Source organism: Dermacentor andersoni, chromosome 1 (assembly GCF_023375885.2).
Source record: "Dermacentor andersoni chromosome 1, qqDerAnde1_hic_scaffold, whole genome shotgun sequence".
Classification (NCBI taxonomy): domain Eukaryota; kingdom Metazoa; phylum Arthropoda; class Arachnida; order Ixodida; family Ixodidae; genus Dermacentor; species Dermacentor andersoni.
This window is the reverse complement of record NC_092814.1, coordinates 204,685,585-204,709,940: the sequence shown is the minus strand read 5'-3', so window position 1 is coordinate 204,709,940 and position 24,356 is coordinate 204,685,585. Positions and strand designations below refer to the sequence as shown.

The following is a 24,356-nucleotide window of genomic DNA, read 5'->3' as shown; positions in this document are numbered from 1 at the left end:
ATGTGAGTATCAGGTGCTTTGTTTGAATTTCTTTTCCATCCCTTCTTATCTTAATTCTTCTCACATTGACAACATTCTGATCACTGAAGCCCTCCAGGAGCTCAGCCTCTGTCAGCTGGAGCAAATCGTCATCCGAGACAACGCCGCGGGTGGTGTTGAGAGTGCGGTGTGGAGTCACTGTTAATGGAACATCTCCAAATGATACTAGACTGGGCAACTTCTCGTACTGTTTCTGATCATGGAGCTCTAACAGGAGATCACCACTTGCCAGCCTTGATACCTTGTAGCCTGGACCAAGGACATCAGTTAAGGACTTGGAAACTAGAAAAGGGGAAATGTTTCGTACTTGTTTTTCTGATTTTTCTGAGTGGATCACATGGTAACGTGGGAAGTTTTGTCTTTGTCGTCCAAGGAACTGGAAAACTTCATCGGTGCGCCCTCTTTTGTGAGGGCGATCAGGAAGCGGAGGGAAGGAGCTAGCCATAAAGGAATTGAATTTTCGGCAACAACGCCAGCCACCCACCATGGAGCCCTACAAGGGGACGGCACAGGGACTAAAAACAGGTCCAGCAAACGCCAGCTTTACGTTGTCACTATAACCGAATATGAGATAACCTAGGTTGGTTATTCACACAAGGTTAACCCTTGCTGCCTGGAAAAATTGGAAGTAAGCGGAAGCTAGGAGAAGACAGAAAAGATGAAAAGTAAGAGAAAGACGAAGATTAGAGGGAGAGAGAGACAGGAAAAGGCAACTACCGATTTCCCCCGGGTGGGTCAGTCCGGGGGTGCCGTCTACGTGAAGCCGAGGCCAAAGGGGTGTGTTGCCGCCGCCGAGGGGCCGTAAAGGTCCAAACACCCGGCATTGGCTCAACCCCCAGGATCCCCTTTTCCCCGGACACGGCTAAGCCGCGCACGGCTACACGCGGGAGGGTCCAACCCTCGTGTGCTCGGGTACGTGGTGTCGCAACACACCAAACGCCTGCTGACGAAGACGCCCCTGCGGGGAAGCTTGCGCCAAATCACGCATTGTTTGTGCACCTTTGTGCTGTGTGCGACTCACTATATTTGTTTTTGTCGCAAGCGCAGGCGGTGCGCCATGGCCGATCATAGCAGAAACGTGCCACTGCGCTCGCCTAGTTGTTAATGTGTTCAGGCGTCTTACTAGTTAGAATGGCGTCATATGTTGCAGCATAGAATATTACACTTAATGTCACATCGAATTACACTACGTATACCTATAGATAGAGCAAAGCTTGCTAAAAGACATAAATGGAGTTCGCATATAGCCCTAGGCACACTCGAACATATACAGATAAAAGGAGAGGGCAAGGTTGCACACCGCACACCACACTACTTGTCACGAATGTGTGCAGTGTCAGAAGTCTGACTTCGTAGCTTTGCCGGGTTTTCATGCAACGGAGTTTAGGCATTATGTTTAAATGTAGATGTCAGTATATACTTTAATTCATTTAATGCTTTCTAGAAAGATAACTGCAAAATAAACGCACGAAACATTACCCTTTTAAAAGCACAGAAACATCACCGTTTTGACATCTTTACTGAACTGAAACTGTGGTGTGACCTACACTTGGGTCATTTCCTTTCAGATCAGCATATCTCTTGAAGATTTAACAAGGTGGTCTATCAATGGAAATTAAAGCAGAGGTCGTCTTGTCAAAATTTTCATCCATCAATTTCTGTTTTATGTAAAGTTACAGGGCGAGAGAAAGTGGTGTGGCGACATACTTTTTTCTACCTTGAGCAAATCTCTTTACATCAGACTAACTTTTTCACCATAGATTACTGCCTGAAAATCAAATTAACATTTTGTCGCTTGCGTAGTTGACACCCACTTCTAAGTTTGACTTCAAGATATGCTGACTCAGCTTTACGTCAGGAGGTTTATAATCGTACGTGGCAAGTACAGGCTGCTTAGGAATTCAGTAAGCATAAGCGTGCAGAAAACAACCGAAAATTTCAGGCGATAGCATGATAGAGTTCACATCGTATCACGTAACGTCTAAATACCCGCCGTGGTTGCTCAGTGGCAATGGTGTTGGGCTGCTGAGCACGAGGTCGCGGGATCAAATCCCGGCCGCGTGTTTCTATTTACGCCCAAGCCCAGCGCTCGACCGCTGCGCCGCCATGCGCCGCTCGCGTGTACCACGTTTCTAGGTACTTTTTCCCCAAAGCTCCACGGCGAGCGCCCCAGATCTTTGTAGTTACTTGGTGGGACTAGGGAGATGTTATGCCTGGGCGCACGATCTGCTCACCCAGCTGTCGCTAAGAGAAAAAAGGTTTTTCAAAACAAGCCGCCTAGGCTGCTTTGAAATAAGCGTTGCGTGCGGAAGCTGACGCAACACTGGAGGAAATTTTTCAGTTTGGATAAGAGGATGTAGGGATGTCATAAGAAGTTGGTTGTGGTGTGCGAGACGCTTCCATCTACAAAAGCTGGGATAATCGTGGGGTATAGAGGGTTTCTCGCACCACGAGCCACATCATCGCTGCGCTCAAGCTTCCTTTCCTTATTGACATCACTATCTCTCTTCCAGCAGAAACAATAGCAATGCGCTGGCGCCATACACGACGCATATTAAACGTCCAGGTACCAAAAAAAATCTCGCAGAAACTCCTCTGGGAGTTTGACTATGCGTAAGCAGCGTAAGCATTGTGCCACCAGCTCATCTCCGCGCAACCCGGTGTCATCACCAATGTTATGTAACTTGATTAGGCCATTACTAACGACAGCTCAGTGGCGACACGAACTGGTGCCGACGGCGGCGCAAGGAGCATTGATGACGCAAGCAAAGTACTGCAGGTGGAGGCCCGAGGTGTGCTGATGACCGTTCCGATCATTTTATAAGCCGTTATCGCTCTTCAGCGCCTTATTCATCCGCGTGAAACCATTGGAGATATTTAGTGTGTCCGGTATTCCGGCAAACGGGGTGGTTTGGGAGGATTGCCGAATGGGCGGGAGCAACGTGAGCGGCCGGCGTGGTGTAGCCGCCTTGGTGGCGTAGTGCTCAACCAGACAAACACAGAGCTAAAATTGCAGTAAGCTACCAAAATTTGCTTCGCTGCTGGTGCCAATTTTTGGCAGTGGCATAATTGTCCACACGATTACGCCGATGTCCGAAATTTACACCAGCAGCTAAGCAGAATATAGCAATTGGCTCCGTGTTTGTGTGGTTGAGCTTTGCGCCAACAGCTGGCGCCACCAATCTGGCCGCTGACGTTTACGCCCCCGTTCACCCGGCAAACCGCCCGCGCTTGCCGGAATACTGGAGGCCCTAAAATTCTCTGTTATTGAGCCATGAACGTACTCAGACGGCGGCTTCTTATGTCAATGCCGCGTGAGACGCAGCTTGAAAGCAATCTGCGATGCCCACAAAACAGTGCCAACAGCTCATAGCTTCGCGCGCTGTGTTGTTGCCGCCTGCATAGTCTTGAAGAGACGCGGGTCCGCTTAACTTCAAAGCGATCTGCGGAAGTTACAGAATGAGGCGTTAACTGAGAGAAACGCCAGCCCTGTGTTTTCGCCGCTTCGTTGCCGTTGAAGCGGAAGGCAGCGCAAAAGCAAATTCGTTCGCTACTGCGGGCGCTATCTCGAAAGTGGTCGTCTTATTACGGGACGGACGAATGGATGGTTTTCTCTTTGGGTAAGCATACAATTGCTTAAGCATTCAGAATTAAAATTTACCTATACCGCCTAAACTCTGCGAATGCGGGCTGGCTCGAACACACCGGCGCCCTGGCACAGCCAGGCACGCAAAACCAAATACATCTAGGGCACGTGCCATGGCGCTTCGGCGAAAAAGTACCTAGAAACTTAGTACGTGCGGGCGACGCATGGCGGCGCAGCGATCGAGCGCTGGGCTTGGGAGGAAATAAAAACACGCATCCCGCGTACGGCGGCCATTTCGATGGGGGCGAAATGCGAAAACACCCGTGTACTTAGATTTAGGTGCACGTTAAAGAACCCCACGTGGTCGAAATTTCCGGAGTCCTCCACTACGGCGTGCCTCATAATCAGAAAGTGGTTTTGGCACGTAAAACCCCACAATTAAAAAAAATTATTAACGTCGAAATGATGAGTGACCTGTTGAATATTAGGAGCGAAGTAAACATGGAATGTATCATCGCAAATTTCTAAAGCTCTAAACTTTCAGATTGATGAAAAATTGCACCTTTGTGACGCTTCCCGGCATTCGCTCTTATTGCATAAGTAGTGCGCACCTTTGATGAACACTGCTTTTACGTGGCGTCCGTTTCTCAAGTGTTTTGTGCAAGAACTCACCGTCGCAGCATGGCCAGCGTAAGAAGCGAAATAGCGAAGAGCTGGAAGTCCGCGGAGAGGTACCACGTGTGGCCAAGAACATGCTGCGATTTAAACAACATTTGACAGCCTGGTGACATACACACACATAAATTCTCCCGTGGCAAGCGGAAGCAGCTTCCTGAAGCACGTTGAAGTTTCACCGCTTTAGTGCGATCAGTTTTAGGATATTCATTGCCGGTACTCAACGGCGTGTTACGTTCAGGAGGCAAATCACTCTTAATAGAGCGTTTTAGCTTGTCCGGTATTGGGATAAACGCAGGTGGACTGGGCGTTGAATCGGTGTAGCGGAGGGCGTAAATGTGAGTGGCCTGTATGGTGCAGGCCACCTGGTTGCGCGGAGCTTAACCAGACAAACACAGCTAATATTGCAGTAACCAAGTGTATTCTATTGCGCTGCTGGTGCAAATTTTCGGCAGTAGCGTAATCGTATTGCTGCCGAAAATTTACACCCACAGCAAAGTAGAATACAGTTGGTTGCTGCTATAGCAGTTGCGTTTGTGGTTGCTGCTATTGTGGTTGCTGCTATAGTAGCTATAGTAGGTGGCGGCACCGTACAGGCCACTCACGTTAACGCCTCCGCACCACCGGTTCAACGCCCAGTCCGCCTGCGTTTACCCGAATACCGGATAAACTAAAGCTTTCTATTGACTGGAACAACTCTTCGAGTTTGTCTTGGCGTTACTCAGCCAACGTCAAGCACTCTGGTCATCGCAGAAGCAAGAGAGCCTCCAGTCACTGTGTTCAGCAAGAGGGGACATCATGGCATTCTTTTCCGTATATTTGCTCAGCATCAGGGCCACAAGCTACAGGAAGTGTTGCCTCTGAGAAATAGATGTAATTTGCATTCACAGCTCCATGGTTGGGTATGAATCAATCACACCCGTTTTGGCCACAATGATGTATCGCTGCCATCATGAATATACCCAGAGCTACAAGTTTTTTTGTAAACATCCAAGGAAACAAGAAAAGGTTTACCGACCGGTGCGGTTCAATTAGTGTTTTTTTCATGTGCACAGCCAGCGCACCACCGCACAGCAGGTGCACACCGATGGCTCATGCACAAAAGAGAGTTCAGCGTATGCTATTGCTATACCGACATTGAGAGTGCAGCGCCTCTTTCAACTCAGTCATGTTACTCCACCAACGGCGACAGATTCTACGTGATTTTGGAAGCGACAAGGTTTACTGCGGTTAGTCAGCCCCCGAATAAATGGGCAGTTTTGCAAGATTCGCATTCTCCTCAGGAGCTTCTCTGCGAATTTTAGGCGAAAAATGCACAGAGTAAAATAATCTTTAAAATTGCGGCGCGAACACAAGTTCCTGGTACTGGTGGTCACTAAATTGCATTTCAATGGGTTTCCGGTCATACCGGCTTAACTGAAAAAGAATGAGCGGACGAATTACCGAAACGCGCACAAGAACATGGAGAAGAATACAGCATTTCACTGTTCAACACTAAAGTTAGGAACATATTACGAAAACTCTAAGCGACAAGGTTATATCCGGCATGGCTTTATGAAGTGTCCAAACAAATCAGTTTTGCATGCCGTAGACCCTGGGCTGATATTCGGTGTATAGGGAAGATATCGCGAAATGTGAAAAGGTTGCTCCACCACTCTGGCCTTGGTGTGCACAAAGCGCTTTCTTTATAAAATTGATCGTGCAAGCTCCGCGTCATGTTCATGTGGAATGGCTGACCAGGACATAACCCACGTCCTCCTATACGGCTCATTAAATTCGCAGCAAAGGCAACAGATGCGCTTTAAACTTAGGGCTCTACGAAAATATCCGTTCTCCCTTTCGACAATACTTGGACCATTTTCAGTTAGTGGCCTTGAAAGAACAGCTTTCAGAGCAGTGGACAACTTGTTTTAATTATGGGGTTTTACGTGCCAGAATCACGATCTGATTATGAAGCACGCCGTAGTGGGGCACTCCAGATTAATTTTGAAACAATATGTATACACAAATAATTTTGCTTCGACGATTAAGTCAAGCTCTCTCGGTGTTCCTCAGGGCTGTATATTAGGCCTTTTTATTTTCAATATATAGATAAATGATATTGTAAACATAGATTGTTAAGCAAAATTTACAGTTTATGCTGATGATATGAGTGTATGTTTTGCACACCAAGACATTCACCAGTTAATACAAAGAGGAAATCAAGTATTATTGAAGTTATGCGACTGGGCTTGCTCTAATGGGCTATTAATTAATGCAGAAAAAACCAAGGCAGCAATGTTTCGAGCAAAAATCAAGCAAGTTTATGTATCTTCTTGTCTCTCTCTCAATAATACCATTATCCAAATTTTCGATCACGTTAAAACTTTAGCTCTCATATTTTCAAATAATATGTTATGGGAAGCACAAGTAGGTCAGGTGGTGATAAAAACAGTATGTATACTTGATATAATTTATCACAACCATTACCTACTTCCGGTGAAAACAATACTTATTATCTACCACTCATTGTATCAATCCTATGCTCGCTACTGTTTTCTAGTATGGGGTGACACAACAGAAACACCGATAAGCTTACGCGACTTGCACATAGATTTCTTAAGATTGTTGCTAAAAAAGAGTCTAATCATTCTGTTATGGGCACCTAAATCTAAGTACACGGGTGTTTTGCATTTCGCTCCCGTCGAAATGCGGCTGCCATTGCCGGGATTTGATCCCGCGATTTCGTACTTAGCAGCGCAACACCAAAGCCACTAACTACGGCGGGTGAAGAACCTGTTTATAAGTAGGAACGTGTATGGACATATGGACAAGTATGGACATGTGCGCAAAATGCTATAGAGAAGGTATTGTGCAGTATCCGCCTTCGTTGTTATTTTGCTTTTTTCCCGTCTCTTGCGAGTGTGAGTGCCTGTGCTGTGCTCTAAAGTATTCTCTTTTATTTTGGATCAACACACACACACAAACATATATATATATATATATATATATATATATATATATATATATATATATATATATATATATATATATATATATATAGACATATACTGTTACGTGTAGAAAGATACAGACGGAAGAGGCTATTTACACTGGACTGGAGCCAGAGCGCCAGGCCGACATTCACTCGCGCCAAGGGCACAGTCCCACTTCGTCGTCGTTCTCGCGGCGGCTCGTCTCTCGGGTATCTACCGATAATATCGTAATACTATCCCCCGGCGGCAAAAGCGCCGTCACGGTGCTTTTAAATTTCCAAGGCACGTGGAGAGTTGTAGGGCTTGAGTCGGGTGACGTGGACAATGTCACTGGTTGTCACACCGGAGGACGTAGTGGGCGTGGCTAGAACAATTTCATAGGTGACATCGGTCACTTGGTGGAGCACGCGATATGGGCCGGTATAACAGGAAAGCAGTTTCTCACAAAAGCCAACTTTGTGAGAAAGCAACAGTGGGTTCATGGCGGGTGGAATAGAGAACAGAAGGTCCAAAAGTGCGTGAATAAATGGCGGCGTATGTCCGAGGAGGTGGTGGCCATCGGTTGCGGCAGTGACGAGCGACGTGGCCGATGCGACAGCAGTGGAAGCAGATAGGCCTGTCATCAGGGGGACGCCATTCGGACGGGTTGCGGCGAGATATGGCAGAAAAGGACTGTCGGGGACGAGGAGGGCCGGTAGAGAATTGAGGAACGTTGGGTTGAGACGTTGTACACACGGAGTTCAGACCCATGTTCTCAAATTCCTGTCTGACTACGGCCTGAATGATCGCAATCGTGGTTGCTGGCGGATCGGGAGGCGTCGCGGTGAAAGCTGGCGGACAGGCGGCCTCGAGCTCGCGGCGAATAATACGGGTGACGTCGTCACAGGTGGTAGCCTGACGTGGTCGACCCTCACATGTCGACGTAGCAGCAGTGTTGAGTAGCCGCGTGATGTGGTGTGTGATACGGCGGCTCTTAGCCTGTTCAAGGCGACGGCATTCTTTAATGATGGCGTCGATTGTCGAGACGTTGCCGAAAACAAGCTAATTGAAAGCGTCGTTCACGATGCGTTTTAGGACATGTGACACTTTATAGCTTCAGACATAGCGTCGTCAGCTTTTCGGCATAGAGCCAAGACGTCGAGGATGTAGGAAACGTATGGCTCTGTAGATGTCTGAACACGAGATGCAAGAGCCTTTCTCGCGGCAACCTTTCGGCCAATGGGGTCACCGAACAGTTCCCTGAGCTTTTCTTTGAAATTGTCCCAACTGGTCATCTCGTCGTCATGCGTTTGGTGCCACACGCGTGGGGTGCCGCCGAGATAAAAGATGACATTGGCGAGCATGATCGTTGGGTGCCACCTGTTATTAGCGCTGGCATGTTCATATAGCTTGATCCATTCATCAACATCCTGTCCCTCCAGGCCAGAGAACACACCAGGGTCGCGATGTTGGGCAACCGTGACGACGGGAGCAGTCGGACAAGCCGAAGCGTTGCAGAGGTGGTCTCGTCACCGGGAGGCATGGTGACAAGCTCGATGTGCCGACCACTCCGGAGTTCCGTGGCGAGGACGGGGATCGCTCACCTCCACCTGAATGTTACATGTAGAAAGATACAGACGGAAGAGGCTATTTACAAGCTATTTACACTGGACTGGAGCCAGAGCGCCAGGCCGACATTTTCTCGCGCCAAGGGCACCGACCCACTTCGTCGTCGTTCTCGCGGCGGCTCCTCTCTCGGGTATCTGCCGATAATATCGTAATACTATATATAATCACATCATCAGCAGCCAACAAACAGGTACCAATTATAACACGGGGGAAATCGTTTGTCCTGACTAATTGAATAAAATAAATTAAAAGTAGATGAAAAAATAACTGGCCGCAGGTTGGGAACCATCCCACGTCTTCGCATTACGCGTGGGATGCTCTACCAAGAATAGGTACAAAAAATTTCCCCTGTGTTGTCCTTGGTGTCTTCGTTTGTTGGCTTCTTATGATATGATTAATAAAAATCGGGGCCCTTGGTTAACCCTCTTTCTTCTCGTTTATTATATAACGAGGGTCTCGAATCCGGCCGCAGTGGTGCCTTCAGGTAGCATGTGCGGGCTTATTCACCAGTTTGCTTCACCAAAAAAAATCACTTGCTCGTGACGCCCGCGGCAGAAAAGATGTTCCACATCCTCTGCCAAGGTTTGTGAGTGGTGGCGCTGGTTAACACTATCAGAGTTAGTTTTAGTAGTACGACGTAAATACCCGAGAAAATGGATGGGAGAACGGCGGTGGTAGAGCATCGCACGCGTAATGCGAAGAGGTGGGATCTTTCCTCACCAGCGGCAAGTTGTTTTTTCATCCATTTTCAGTTCCATTAATTCGTCATTTTCTTTAATTCAAATAGTAAGTACAAACAATTTCGTCTGTGTTGTCTTTGGTGTCTCTGTTTGTTGGCTTCGTATGGTATGATTTATAAAAAATGGGCCCCTCGGTCAACCTCCTTTCTTCTCATTTATATATATATATATATATATATATATATATATATATATATATATATATATATATATATATATATAGTCTCACACTAAATTTATTTTGTGACTATAAATTAGAGGTGGGCGAACATGAACTTATTCGAATACAATAGTAAGTAGCGAACATCGAATGAAATATAGAATAGTCATACGCAGGCGCACATGTTTGAGCAGCATATGTATATGGCATGAATGTTTATTTTATTGCAATTAGCTCACATGTCTTTACTGGCTGGTTCGAAAAAGACACCTATCAGGGACCAGAGATCAGAACTGTTTAGACAAAAGATGGTCAGTTGTCACTTAAAAAGAAGCTGCATGATGTGGGTTCCCAGACTTGCTATTGGGAGAAAGGAGCAGCAACACAGTAGTGCAGATAGTAACAAGGGCATTTGTTGCGCCTTTTATACACTTATCTAGCCAGCCGAATTAATATCGATAGAACATGATAGAACATGGACGAAGAGGTGGTCGCGCTCTCGGTGTCTGACGCTCAATAAACTGCGTTACAAATGTGACAACTACTCCTACTACCTTTTTCAAGAGTGAATACCACCCTCATGCCATCGTATGCTCTTTGAAAAGACGATTCGCGCGTGTGTCAAGTCGCATAGCACAAGCGAGAGCGCTTGTGCGCGCGGCAGTTTCCATTCGACCACGAACTTGCCGCTGACTTGCACGTCCCCACGTCGCCTATGTAGCAACTTAATACAGCGAGTGCACGCCAGTTTCTTCCGTTCTTTCCTCGTAGCAGCTAGCTCTACGTAGAAGATGTGCGACATCGGGCGACATTAGGGAGGTTTAGAATATACGCCCAGGGTTTAGGGTGCCCCAACAAGCGACCGCTTTTTGTTCGCGGTCTGTCCAGCCGGGAAGGGGCTTTAGAATATGGCTCCAGACTTGCATTAGCGTCATGTGATTGTGGCGCCCTTCCTGCACGTGGAAGGAAAATGTAAACGTAATGCCAGAGAGAAAAAAAGACGTGAGCTGACGTGAACAAGATGTGAACAAGATAAAAAGTACACCTCAGAGTTTTTTATTTTCAATGAGGAGGCGTGTTTCTGGGATATTCGCGGCGACGTTGAAACGACGCAAATCAGGTTTGGGGCGTTTGGACCACTCACGCTATTTTTCAAATGTAGCGTCAGCGGCGCGTGCAAAAGCCGAAATCCAAAGGTACCGTTTGGGTTCGGCGCATACGTGGTGGCGGGACTCTGATCTTTATTCTAAAACAGCTAGCCTATTATGTCGTTTTGGAGCTTGGTCCTGGTCGTATTGGAAGAGGCTGTAGCGCTTGTTTGAAGGATTCCAAAAATGAAAGATAAAACATCCATAATGCTGTTACCGTCATACTATCATTGTTGCCATTGCCGTCGTTCTTGCTGTAACTATAGAGTTTTGCACAATAAGTACTAGCGAGAACTCGTCATTTTCAAAAAGTACTGTATAATAAATAATGAAATAGATATTACTGAAACTGTCTGATGGCAGGATTCAATTACAGCACCTCTAGCACAGTAGCTCGATATTGGAACCATTACGCCACGGACACATGGTTCGACAAACGGCATAGAGCGCCATTGTTAATTTCTCACAGTCAAGTCAGCGCTAGAATAGCAGCTTGGGCTTGTTGGTTTTCCATCCTGGTGTTTGTGGTGTCATCTTTTGTCTCGTGTCCAGTCTACGTTTCCCGTTGTTAACACCAGCAAGTTAAGCACGTTAAAACGCTTGGTGTGCGTCGATTTGGCCACCTTGATACGCTGAACCACCGGAACTAATATCCATTTTGCGTGTTCGCAGAGTATTTTTCGCTTACAAAATTATAGATTGCTCTAAAATTTAGGGCCCTAAAGGCAGATAAAACGTAATAAAGAAAGCGACAAGAACGTCTGAATCCGCAAGCACGAAGGTCAGAAAAATACATGTAGTGCCGATCATCCCCATGGTGGCTCAATGATTGCAGCACCAGAGTTCCCTCTAGTAATTACTGTCAGAAACTTTATGGTTGTATTCACACACGCGCTCATCTTATGGGAACACTTTGGTTTATCCGTTAACTCTCCGCTGAACGCGAAACTACGTTGGGGAAACAGATGTCTGCAAAATAATTCGCATGACATCGTTTCCCAAAGTGCGTGGGATCCGCCTATTCTTTCTTTTTCTGTTTCTGTTCCACATTAAGCCAAACTATCATCCTACTATCGGGCACGGGGACGGCGGGAGAGGGAAATTCAAGAAGATGAGCAAAACGAGAACATGGTAAAAGCGGGAGTCTGCGTTTCGACAAGCGGACTTGTCTTTTACAAGGCCCTGAAAAATTCCTTGAAAAAGACGAGTCCACTTGTCGAAACGTTGGCTCTCACTTTAGCCTTGTCGTTTTGCTCCTAATCATCGGGCACGCAACTCATTTTTCTTATTAAGTGTGAGCTATTCGGCATTACAACAACAGCACCCAGCAGCCAGGGTGCTGTGAATCCGCAAAGAAAGCTTTGCTTTAAAAACAGAAATAACAGCTTCGTGCATTTGAAGGTGAATGCTTTTGAATATTCTGCCGTGGTTTTGAGGTGGTACAGTAAATAGGTGACCTTCTCTTCATTCTTTTTCTTTCTCTCGCATATCTCAACCCTTTACCCCTCCCCCGGTACAGGGTAGCTAACTGGAGACATTCTCTGGTTAACCTCCCTACCTCTAGTTTGCGTTTCTCTCTCTCTCTCTCTCTCTCTCTGTTAGATTTAGCGTTTAGCTATTTTTTAACGTTTTAGGGCTCAGAACGTTATTTTACGGATGCGGCTGCTCATCGTGCGCTAGCGCGATGAGCACTATCACCAGCTTTGAGCCACCAAGATTGACGGCAGCCTAACGTATCGACGGAGCACTTGCTTTGACTTGACTGATTTCCAGGCACTTTGCTGCGTGCACAGACAGTGTTCCCTCTATCCCGCTTTCCTCTTTCTGTTCCCCTTTCCCTTCCCCCGGTGTAGGGTAGCAAACCGGACGCTCGTCTGGTTGACCTCCCTGCCTTTCCTCTCTTTGCTATCTCTCTCTCTCTCTCTTCACCTGATGATGGCTAGTATCAATTTGTCGCTAAGCACATGACGCGTCTGTCCCGCCATCGTGCTGTCACATTTCTTGTTTACGCAGCTTCTCGACGTGTTAGTACCCTAAAAACGATACCATGATGCCGTAAATACAAACTATATATTGAAAAAAGAACTACTGTATATGTTAATCTGAAATTTTGCGTGCTGAATGGGGAACGCCCTCTAGACTAACATTCAGTAGTTTTACGCCGCAGAACAAGTTATATTTATTTAATTATCTATCAAGCTTTAGTTTCCAATTTCAACATATATTTTCTCAGAAAATATCGACAAGATGAACATTTGAATTGTCAGCTACATCATAGAAATTACTGTCTTCAAACGGAACCTAAAAAAACTGGCTTTTACAAACATCATCCATTAAAAAAAATATTGTTCACACTTGTGGTTACTTATAAGAGGATAACTTCAATATTTCAATTTTAATTTGATTACCTAGCATTCTTTGGTAACTTCACGCCGTTTTCGGTCGGTCGGTCGGTCGGTCGGTCGGTCGGTCGGTCGGTCGGTCGGTCGGTCGGTCGGTCGAAAACGACTGTCGAAGCAACTTGGGTCTCTGGCTATGTGACACTGGGCATAAGCGGCTCTTTGGTGCCAACATAAGTATCTTGGTATGTACTAACGGGTATCTGCCACTATTCAATAAACCTATTCTTCTCCAACTTGAGCCACATAGTATGTGTCACGGGGCACACGTCGCTCTTAAGAATAACCATCATAACATACAAGACCCATTACAAATCCCCCTTTAAATAGATTGGTAAGCGGATTAGCGTCCTCAATCATACCGAAAAGATGGATGCGCTACCATTTTTTTTAGCTGATATGACATAATGTTATAATATTTTGGGTTTAGATTGTTCGCAATAAAGTGCAGCGTAAGATAAAAACTAGACTTTGGCGAATATTTCTCAAAATATTACGTGAAAGATCTAAAACAAAAGAATTGGCGCTTTGAACAAAACGCACGTTTATGTTTCCACATTTACCCCAAGTGTTAAAAACGCTCTATCAGAACGCGCACAATTTCTTGCTTTCTTTACATCATCCTCAAAGCCTTTCATGAAGTTTATTTGCCTTTGTCATTCATTGCTCTGCCTAGAGCTGCGGAATCCTACTTTGCCAACTCTGTCCTCACCAACGCAGGTGTAAGGTCTCACAGAATACACACAGTTTAATGCTAAAAGTACTCATAACAGCGCTTCATTCTGCATTTTGATCATTGTCCATTTCACATGCGTGTTTGGCGTGTTGGGGCACAGCAGCGCAGTGAAACACGCGGAAGAAATTGGGTAAACATCAACGAAAAAGTCATGTGAACGCAATATACTGCGGCAGCCCACACACTATAAGGTCTTGCAGTGGCAACTAACAAACATTATTCAATAACATTGAACATATACTGACTACAACGGCTAAGACCACATGGAACCACAAACATTTTCAGCTTTGAGGCCATATTTAGTGGCTTGCAGCGGCCGTCCATGCTAACCGTACCACTTCCTTTTTCTTCAGGCTGTGCATATCTTTTTGACGCTAGAACGAAGAGTCAAATTCCTGCTCGGTTTACCCTACCTACCCCCTTATATGTTAAAAGAAAAATAAACCTCAGGATTGCTTGATATGTGTGTCTTCGTATTCTTTGACCCACACGTTGGCTATAGTGTAGGTGAACACAAGCGTGAGTGAAATCTTCAGGCTCCTTTTTTATGCCCATCTACAACAGACCATATACAGTACAGAACATTTTCTCTGCTTGACCAACCAAACACAAAATATTTCGTGGTGTATCGCAGCCACTGTATATAGCACTTGACACTGGCACACCGATCAAAGCAATCTTCATTGTCAGCAAATTCGACTGCTCAAACAGAAAACTTCTTGAGCCGCAGGCTCAAGAAATGATGACAATATTAACCATTTCTTGAGATTACCGCAGTCAAGGTGGCCCCTGATGACGATAGTCAAAAGGGGAGGAGAATCTGCTTTAATAAATATATATGTATGCGTTCAGATAACAACACAGGCTCCATTCTGCCACGGCAAGTGTGCAAACCATGCAAAATCACAACTATTCCTTGCACAAGCCCAACTAATTGCCGTAAATATTGTGGGGAGGCGATTCTATGCTATGCTGAAGATAGAAATGAAGTGCCCCTGCCCTCATCAACGCAGCTTAAAGCATTCAAGTTGCAATCCAAAGGCGCTACTCTTTCCACCTTACGCACACGCATGGTTGGCAGTGCCTAGTTCAATGTATCTAGGAGCACGTGATGCCATTTCAACAATGGCGCGCATTTTTTATGTAGCATTGTTTGTGGTCTCCTAACCCTAGACAAAATAACAAAAAATAATGACGCTTCATCCGGGATGAACAGCTCGTTACTTTTCGCATCTTCGCCTAATTTGGTTTATTATCAGAACCTGGGCATCTGCCCAGCTTTCAGTGCAGCCAGAGCATTCCACAGAGCCAATTTCTCTTTAATTCGTAAGAACCGATTACCTAACCCACCATGTAATAACGCTGAGTGGTCTTTTTTGATACCTCTAAGAGAATTCAGAGCTGGAAGCTCACCTGTGGTCCTATCTCATAGAAGTTTCTGATGTGAAGAATGTAGTGCCACCAGTCAGAGGACACTTCATCGTAAAGCTTCTTGAAGAACATTTTCGTGTCTGGCCCGGTGACAAAAAGCGGTAGTATGCAGAAGCACATGATGATGAAAAACAGCGGTACGCAGATCCTGTGACAAAATGAAGAATAAAGAGACCTCTACTAGTCATTCTCATGGAGTTAGGTGAGTTGTTACTTGCTCGCACTTTATTTACATCCAAATAATATGTTACTGCCACTGCTTTGTACCATGCGGCACAGCTTGGTATGAAAAGCTTCAGTGCTGCTGATAGTTTCATACAGTTACACATTACTGTAAACAGCGCAAGAAGTTAAAATATCTATAAGTTATACATTTTATTTGATCTTACCGCAACCACTCCCTTTTTATCACAATGTGGATCAGCGCACAGGAGCATAACCAGGAAATAACAGCATACACGTATTAAGACAGTAGGCAGGGTAGTGCTCAAAACATGCGCAACGAAGGGACACGTAAAGCACAACGGCCGCAGACTTCCAACTGTGCTTTAGCAAACATATAATTGACGCAACAGAAGTGTACATATATGTATGCGTCATGTCTCGCACGAATGTCGACAAAGAGCTGAAAGAAAGCTTATCGCAGCTATAGATAAACGATATCGTAAACTCTACCATCAGTACCTCTTGTGACTCCAAGTACAATGACCAAAGGTGGAGAACGCGCAACTAGAATCGAAGGATCATCCGCAACAGGTCGTGCAAGGAACAGCGCAACGGGAGCGTAAAAAGGATAAATAGGTCTAAAGCGACTTGTAGATCACACATCATCAACAACAAAATAACATTCACCAATGCGCAAACACGCCACGCTAAGTGCCTGATGCATGCGAAAAAATATGTAAAACTTGACTGCAACATCAGAAAAAAAATGAAAGAAACCGCGCATCAAAAACAATAAAAAACCCTCGTCGCTGAAGAAACATGTTAGCAAGTTATCATCTCTACAGTGGGATGTAACCAATCAATTTATCACCTATAAACTGAAAAGTATATAAAACGGGCAAAATTTTGGCAGAACATATTTCATAATCACTGTCGACGTTAATTAGATTACGATTCGAGCAATGCAAGGGGCACGTCGTATTGCTGAAAACACCGCTATTTATAATCTGATGTGGTCATTCTGAAATCACCATTGCTTGTGCTATATGCGACATACACTGTCCCGCGATCGGCTCACTTTGCAATTACACTTGCTCTCTAGGGTCGGCCATGACCATCACGCCAAGGCGACGACTGAATGATGACGCAGTCACGACAATGAAATGACGAGGAAGGAATCACGTCGATGGAGGGACGAAGGTGGCATGACAACGAAGGCATGCGGACCACGGAATGACGATTTTGAGATGGCGACGGTGGTATAACGATAGCGTGAAGACGATAGCATAAGGACTTTGGGATGACGACGATGGCGTGATGACGATGGCATGATAATGACTGTATGACGACGACGGTGTGACTGCGATGGTAGGACGAGAATCAAATGATAAACTGGAATCACGATCATGAAACGACCAGGATGGCTTAACGGTGAGGGTATAACAACGAATGCATGACGACGACGACGCATTGACGACGATGTCGTCAAAACGTGGCATAGTTACCATCGAATGACGACAATATATAGAATGATGATAGAATGACGAAAAGGGAATGACGTCGATGAAACGACGAAGGCGGTATAACGATAAGTGGATGAGGTTTTCAAAAAGGGTGACGATACTAACAAGTCATCCTTTTTATCTTTCCACCACAGGCCCTCGTATCCCGTCCGTGAATATGTAATCAAGGGTTCCATTATTTTCTCAGCTAGCGCTTCCAAATACCTTGATATCAGTCTTCGCTCCGATATGTCATGGTTCACACACATAAAAAAGATAACTAACGACGTTAACCGCATGCTTGGCTACTTGCGCCGTAACTCCGACTTGCTTCCGCCCCTGTCCCGAAACATTTAGGATATTGTACTTTCATCAGACCTAAAGTCCAATATGCATGTACTATATGGGACCCTTACAATTAAAGCTAACCATATTAACATATTAGAAGCAATTGAAAATCGCGCGGCCCGGTTTATTTTCTCTGATTATTCTTTCACTTCCAGTACTACAGAACTTGTCACGGGCTAACCTACCTGACCTTGAACTTCGCCGGAAAGCTGCCTGTCTCTCGCTATTCCACAAGTTCTTATTTGCATCTCCCCGGTCCTCCAACATTTTTCCAGTTTACCGCCACTCTATCCGGACCAACCATAATAAAGCCGTGCATCATCCTCCAGCCCGAACCACCACTCATCTTTCTTCATTTTTTGTTCGTACCTAAGAGACTGCAATGACATTCCCGCTTCGACTGTTATTCCTGAGAACCCTTTTCTTATGAAATGCATCATTGAAGAACTAACTTATGGTAACTAAAATGTACGCGCTCATTCCTCATGTAAAACCCCTTCGGGGGCCTTTGAGATATCGGAATAAATAAATAAATAGATCAGCAAATCGGCGCGCCGAATATGACCAGAATAACGGAAAATCAAGTGGAACGTTACAGAGGGATAGTTCTGGTTTTGTATAATTTTCACCACTACCACCGCCCTCCTTGCTAGCTGCAAAACAAATCAAAAATTAATTTCACCAAAATTTTGCGATTTCCGTGTTTACTCGCAGAATTCTCGCACCCACAAATTGTCCATCAAAAATTTTTATGTTTTTCCTCGAGTAGCCACCGCACCTTTGTCGATTGCTGCAACGACTGTCTTCTGCTTCCTTCGGCCATTGAAAATTATACGTTATTGTTACTGTGTACAGGCTTCCTTTAAGCAGCCAGAGTTGCGCCACTATTTTCCGCGCGCCGCTCACGACACCTCCAGCGATTCTAGCACCGTTATTCACCAAGCACCATCACCTGCTCAAAACGGTCGTCAGGCCTCTGACGACCGGGCACCGTAGGCCTTATAAGTGCATCTTTCGCCCTGTTCTTTTTATAACCTTGTTTTTGTTGTCGTTATACAGTTTGGCGAAAGTTAACTGACACACATATGGCATACATTTCAGCATGACAGGGGCATGTGATATACAACTCCTAATAAACACTCTGTGAGTTGTTTAACGTGTCGTTTGCCACAGGCCCTGTGTGGCTGTTTGTGTAACATTGCACACCGTTTTCTCAACTTACTCACAGTGGGAATGACTGTTTTTATCCTGTACTTATTCGCCACTTTCTTCATATTATGAGACCTACAGTAGAAGTATGGCATTACTTGATGCAGCCTTTCTACAGCAGTGGATTGCTTGCAATTTCTAGATAAATTCGCTCAGATCCCATAAATCGCGTTCACTTACAATAAATATTAATTGTAGGTACCCAACCAAGCTCCTCGGCATGACGTCAAAAACTTTTTTTTTCAATTTTATGAATACGTAATTTTTCGAGACTTGAGCGACAACAAAACGTCACAGCTGCTATCTAGGATACATTACGATGGGCACTATAGCTAAACTTTGGTACTTCGCGAGCAGTACCTCAAGCAGGAATAACGCTTTTAAAAATAGTTGCAAGTCAAGAAACTGCATGCAGTCGGTATTGGACATCCCTTTAGTGAACCCGAGGCCACCAGAATCAATTGAAAACTTTACTGTACAGATGACACTACGTTAATGGACACTTGTTGGTGAATCAGTGCCGGGAGTTTTCATATGGTTCGTATTGAACAGTCTCTCGTTTTCCATTTACATTTTTTTTATGTTTTGCTGTTGTTGCTGTTGAGTTTTCACATTTTTTTTGCATGCGTCGAGTACTTCGCATTACGTGTTATTCAGGCTGTAGCACATTTTCCTTTTTTGCCGTGTCATCTACGTGTGGTTAATTATAGTCCTCTTTATACTTTACATGCCGCCTCGTGGAGTTTTGTAGCTGCTGTGCGTGGCTGTGAGTTGCGTGTTCTGCACCTTTGGCCTTTGTACTTAGCGTAACAAGAGGTACTGATTACAGAGATTAAGATGTGATGTATCTGTAGCTATGATTAAGTTTCACTTACGTTCTTTATCGACATTCGTCTGTCACATGTAGATAGACATGTATTTATGTCGCTCCAGCTTTCATGAAATAGAGTTAATGTCAACGCCAATGCTCTATTACGTGTTCCTCTTTTGGTCGTTCTTTTTTAAGGCACTACCCAGCCGATACCTAGCCCAAATCAATTTTTTTATTGTATTGCATTAGGAGGGACTTTAAAAATAAATTTATCCCCCAAATGGTCTATGTAGACAAGAACTTCCTCTAATTGAAGTTATGTGATGTTGTTGCGAAACTTCTCTGAAGGGATCAGGTGCTTTTCCCAATGTAGTTTGCCACTGTTGAGAACCTGCAAAAGTTTTCTGCGAAATCCTAGCGCATATGACCTAATTCTCCCCCATCATAGGAAATATATTTCCACAAGAGCAGCACTGTGCTTATGCTTCACAGTGTCAGAATAAATTTGTAATCGGCTTCGTTTCTCCTGCGTGCTCTTGGTGAGTGGCTTCATGCCTTTTGATCATCCCTCCAGTGATCCGGCTTAAAGCTGTATAAGCTTACTCGGTAATGGAAATGCTTACCTCATCAGCCTTCGAAGAACGCCCACGACGAAAATGAGCAGGCCGTTCGTCTTCTGTTTTGCTACGGTGAGGCACAGGAAAAATCCACTGTAATACCACAAGACAAGATGGTCAGAATGGTGGTGAAAGGTTTCGCCACGAATTCTCTAAATCTTTGCAGCTACATTTAAATGAGCCCGGAAAAGGCAGAGCGAGTCGCTTTGTCGGATCGAGATCCTCTCTTTTGGTTCATGTAAACGCGAGCGGATGGGGCAGAGTGGGCGTTCAGTCCAGTTCGGTCAACCCATCGGCAAAAGTAGGGATGACTAGCCCAACACGCTTGGCAAAGTATATGTAAACGCTATCAAGTCGCGCTGGGTCCGGTCGACTTCTCAGGCAACCAATTCACGTCAAGTTCATGCAAACGAAGCTTGTGTTAGTAAACCCAGCATTGGGGGAATGCGGTGTACCAGATTTCGCGAGGCGGCTCTATGGCGGGATTGCGCTCGGTGTGTTTTTTCCGGCTGTTTTTTCATCACTCCCTCGGTGATCAAACGCTGGCGTACCCATCCGGCGTATGCATGGGCATATTTGTATGTTGGTTCATGTTGCCCTTTCTAAAAAAACATATTTTTACGCACTTATGCGAGTTTATCGCTTTATGTACTAAACGTGTGCATTCCGGCTAGCATTTGTATTCTAAAGTTTTCTTGAAAACGTCTGTTCACAGCGAACCTTTTTCTATTTACTATTCTGTGGTAGGCAAGCTCTGGAGCCTCCTGTCAACAATACCCCAAGACCGTCTTACTGTGATTCGGACTTACACGTAAATCGAAACAAGAGAGAAATGAAAAACCGTGAAACTGTCTTCTTACATTAGGTCACACACACTACGACTAATCTTAAGCGCGTGAAGGCGAAATTTAGGCTGCGTGAATGATTGCCCTTCGAGAACACGCGTTAGAAGTGATGCGGCGGCAGTCTGATGTCTCATAATAGGTCGCCGTTGAGAAAAGACAAAACGATCACCTCTTGCGTATGTTCCACAAATCTAAACGACGAGTAAAAATGTAGGCATGAACATACGTTTAACGCGACCATGATTTACTTAAAAGGCCTTTCCCAATGTAAAAACGTTTCAGAACAATTTCCGCTTCATCTGGCCGTCACGCGTTTCTCTTGTTTCCTCGCTTTCACTAATGTGAAGAGGAATCGAGAGCCGAGTGGAATGGTACATTTGGAATACTAGTAAAAGCGGCGCTGAATAGAAAGGACGGTGAAAGACAAAACACGCAGGCACAAGCAGGCACCCGCGGAACCAGTGCCCGTGTTATATCTTTCGCTGTCTTTCGTCCTTAGTGCTCTGATACCAATCTTCCAAAGCCGTTACCTGTCTGTTTCTCGCCACTCGTACCTCATTTCTTTGGTAAGATAGTCCCTGCCGTAGCAATCTGCAACCTTCTAGCCTATTTCAATTTACCACTTGATATATAGTTCGCATGAACATGTCCTTACATCGGTTTTATCTCAGCAGCGGAGGAATATAAGTCTTTTCGCTTCCCTAATACTTCTTTCTTGAGCGCACCCATTCCCGTCTCTCGTGTTTCATTATGCATGTTGTTCTCACATCCACCGCTACGTGCATCCTATTCCGGCCAGGTTATGGAGCCGTATTTTGTAACAATCCATTTTGTTTTCCATTCTGTTCGTCCTACGACATTTGGCCAGACGCCAATGCACAACCGTTGTTGCTCCGATCAGCAATTCAGTGCGATGCATATGGTAAGAACAGAAAATTAAGTGGAACGTTACAAAGTGCTAGCTCTCGTTTTGCATGCTTTTCAACCTTACCACCACCCTCCTCGGTAGCTCCAAAACTAGTGAGAAATGAATTTCACCGCAACTTTCTGATTTCCGTATTTAGTCGCAGAATGCTCGCACTCGCATATTGATCGCACCCACAAATTGTCCATCAAACATTTGTATGTTTTCCCTCGAGCAGTCGTCACACCTTTGACTATTGCTACAATCAGTGTCGTCGGCTTATTCCGGCCATGATAATAGTGCATCGCAGCCGAGCGCCATATGTTAAGCGTCATGGATACCTTCGGTGCACGAGCCACAATTCAATTTATTCGAAATCGCGAGTGGAGAGGTTTCCTCCATTTCTTGAAGCATGTGAATCGCTCGTAGGTATAGCTAATGCCAACATTTTTATTTTGTGTGTGTAGCCTCGCCATGGGATGATGTGAAAGCTACACGACTTTTTTCAAGCTGAAGGCCGATGACAATTCTAACACTGACAGTGGTGACACGACTATAGCGGCGAGGCAACTTCCAGCGAAGTCAGTGTTGACACTGACGGTGAGTAGATCTGGCATGACTCCCTTTATTTCTGCATTTATTGACTCTAGGTGCAGGTATTCTGTGCAAATAATGTGTCTTTGCAGTTTCTGCTTGTGTAGAACCTGTGATCTTATTACAACGTAAATTCTGTTTAGAAATAATATTTCGTTTGAGCTTACAGTGGCTGGCATGAGAACATCGAGTTACAGGCGCTTCATCCTTAATTTATCTAATTATCACCTAAAATGTGCCCGCAACAAGTTCGGATACTTGTCATTTTCTATATTTTTTTTTATATTGAGCGATGCAATGATACGAAGAATAAGAACGCCGCAATCGTTCGACTGAACCTCTTGAGTGGTGCACTCTACAGAAATTTTACACAATTTTTTTAAACGCTGTGTCATCCTTGGCGAGTTACCCCCCCTTTTCTGTATCGCGTATTTCTGTTTCTGGCCTCTTTCGTGGGGCGATCCCGGAGATTGTGAAGTCTAAAAATGTGGTCTCGTCCCGAATGTAGTGTGGTCTAAAGCCCTTAAAGTGGTTATGCGCAGTCTAAATATTTGGCCCGATACCGAAGGTATCGTAGTCTAAAAGCATTGTCCGATCTCGAAGGTATTGCAGTCTAAAAATGTGGCCCGTTCCTGTGGGTATGAGTAGCCTAAATATGTGGATTGATCCTGAAGACAGTGAAGTAAAAAAATGTTAGGGAGTCCGACGCTCCTTCTACTTTCCTCGCGCGAGGCGTGACGCGTAGAGTTCCATGCGCAGTGGCTCTGTCTCATTATCTCCCCCAACTCTCTCAGGAAGACATTGTCACTCATCGAATTCAATGTAGGTTGAATTACCGTCCAACTTTTTCACTGTTCGAGCACAATAACTTACCTGAGGAAAAAGAACGTCTCCACACTGTTGAACGCTGCTGCTACGATCATGCTTAACCACCGGTCGGAATCGATGAGTAAGTTCAGCAAACTAGCTGAAAGGGTTACAGAGTGACATAATGGGTCTCCAAAAATGAATACAAAAGAAAACAACGATAATGTTCAGTGACTAAACTTATAATGTGCACTGCTCCTTTAGAAATGTGCTCATCGAAATTCGAAGTTGTCTATCTCAATGATTCCTCAAACGCTTTTCAAGTGCTCTTGATTTTCACTCTACACTCTATAGACCTAACGATGAAAGCCAAGATTATGCCGTCGCAGTGCTTCTCGTGCTTTCCTTCGTTCAGATATTTTCCATGACTTATACACTATTACTATAATAGTGCAACTTCCTTCATATATTTTCTATAGATTAAAGAGGAATGGTTTTATGCGCATAAAACTGTCACAGTGAACGTATTTAAGTACTACGCCCATACCATGGAATAGCGTGCACAATCAGTGGTTATGGCATCAAGTGTCGTGCACATTCTGGCGGCCCATCATATTTCATAGGGTGCCCTGACCTTGGTAGCACAGCAGAACACAGCAATTATTCTGCACACCGAGAGCACGGGTCAAGAGATCTCAATCTCGTGTGCAATAATATAATGACAAATATACAACTAGACCAAACTACCCTCCTCTCCCCCATTCACGCGCACAAATGTTTACCTTATGTAGATGCAATACAAGTGGTGGGACTGAAGACACAGATAGTTCGTTTGTTAAAACAAATCAGCGCACCACACAGGTGTTATCTTATTTTCTCTTTCAGTCTCAAGGGTTATTAGATATCACGTAGAGCTGGGCACGGGAGTCGACAAATTTAAGGAACGGTCTTTTAGAACAGTGGCACTGGGAGCGACACCTATTGTTATAAAAATTTCGAGCACCGCTTATTTGATAGCTTCATGAAGTCCTTCATATAGTATACTGGGCAGACGCAC

General features: G+C 44.9%; 1 protein-coding gene across 1 annotated transcript; it reads right to left on the bottom strand.

The window, feature by feature from the left end:
• Positions 1-15,461: 15,461 nt before the first annotated feature.
• On the bottom strand, positions 15,462-23,450 carry LOC140218452 (uncharacterized). The gene is made up of 3 exons (XM_072288158.1): positions 23,366-23,450; positions 20,156-20,242; positions 15,462-15,645 (listed from the first exon to the last, which is right to left on the bottom strand). Exons 1-3 carry the CDS (start codon positions 23,413-23,415, stop codon positions 15,462-15,464), a joined length of 321 nt encoding a protein of 106 aa, XP_072144259.1. The 5' UTR covers positions 23,416-23,450.
• Positions 23,451-24,356: the final 906 nt, after the last annotated feature.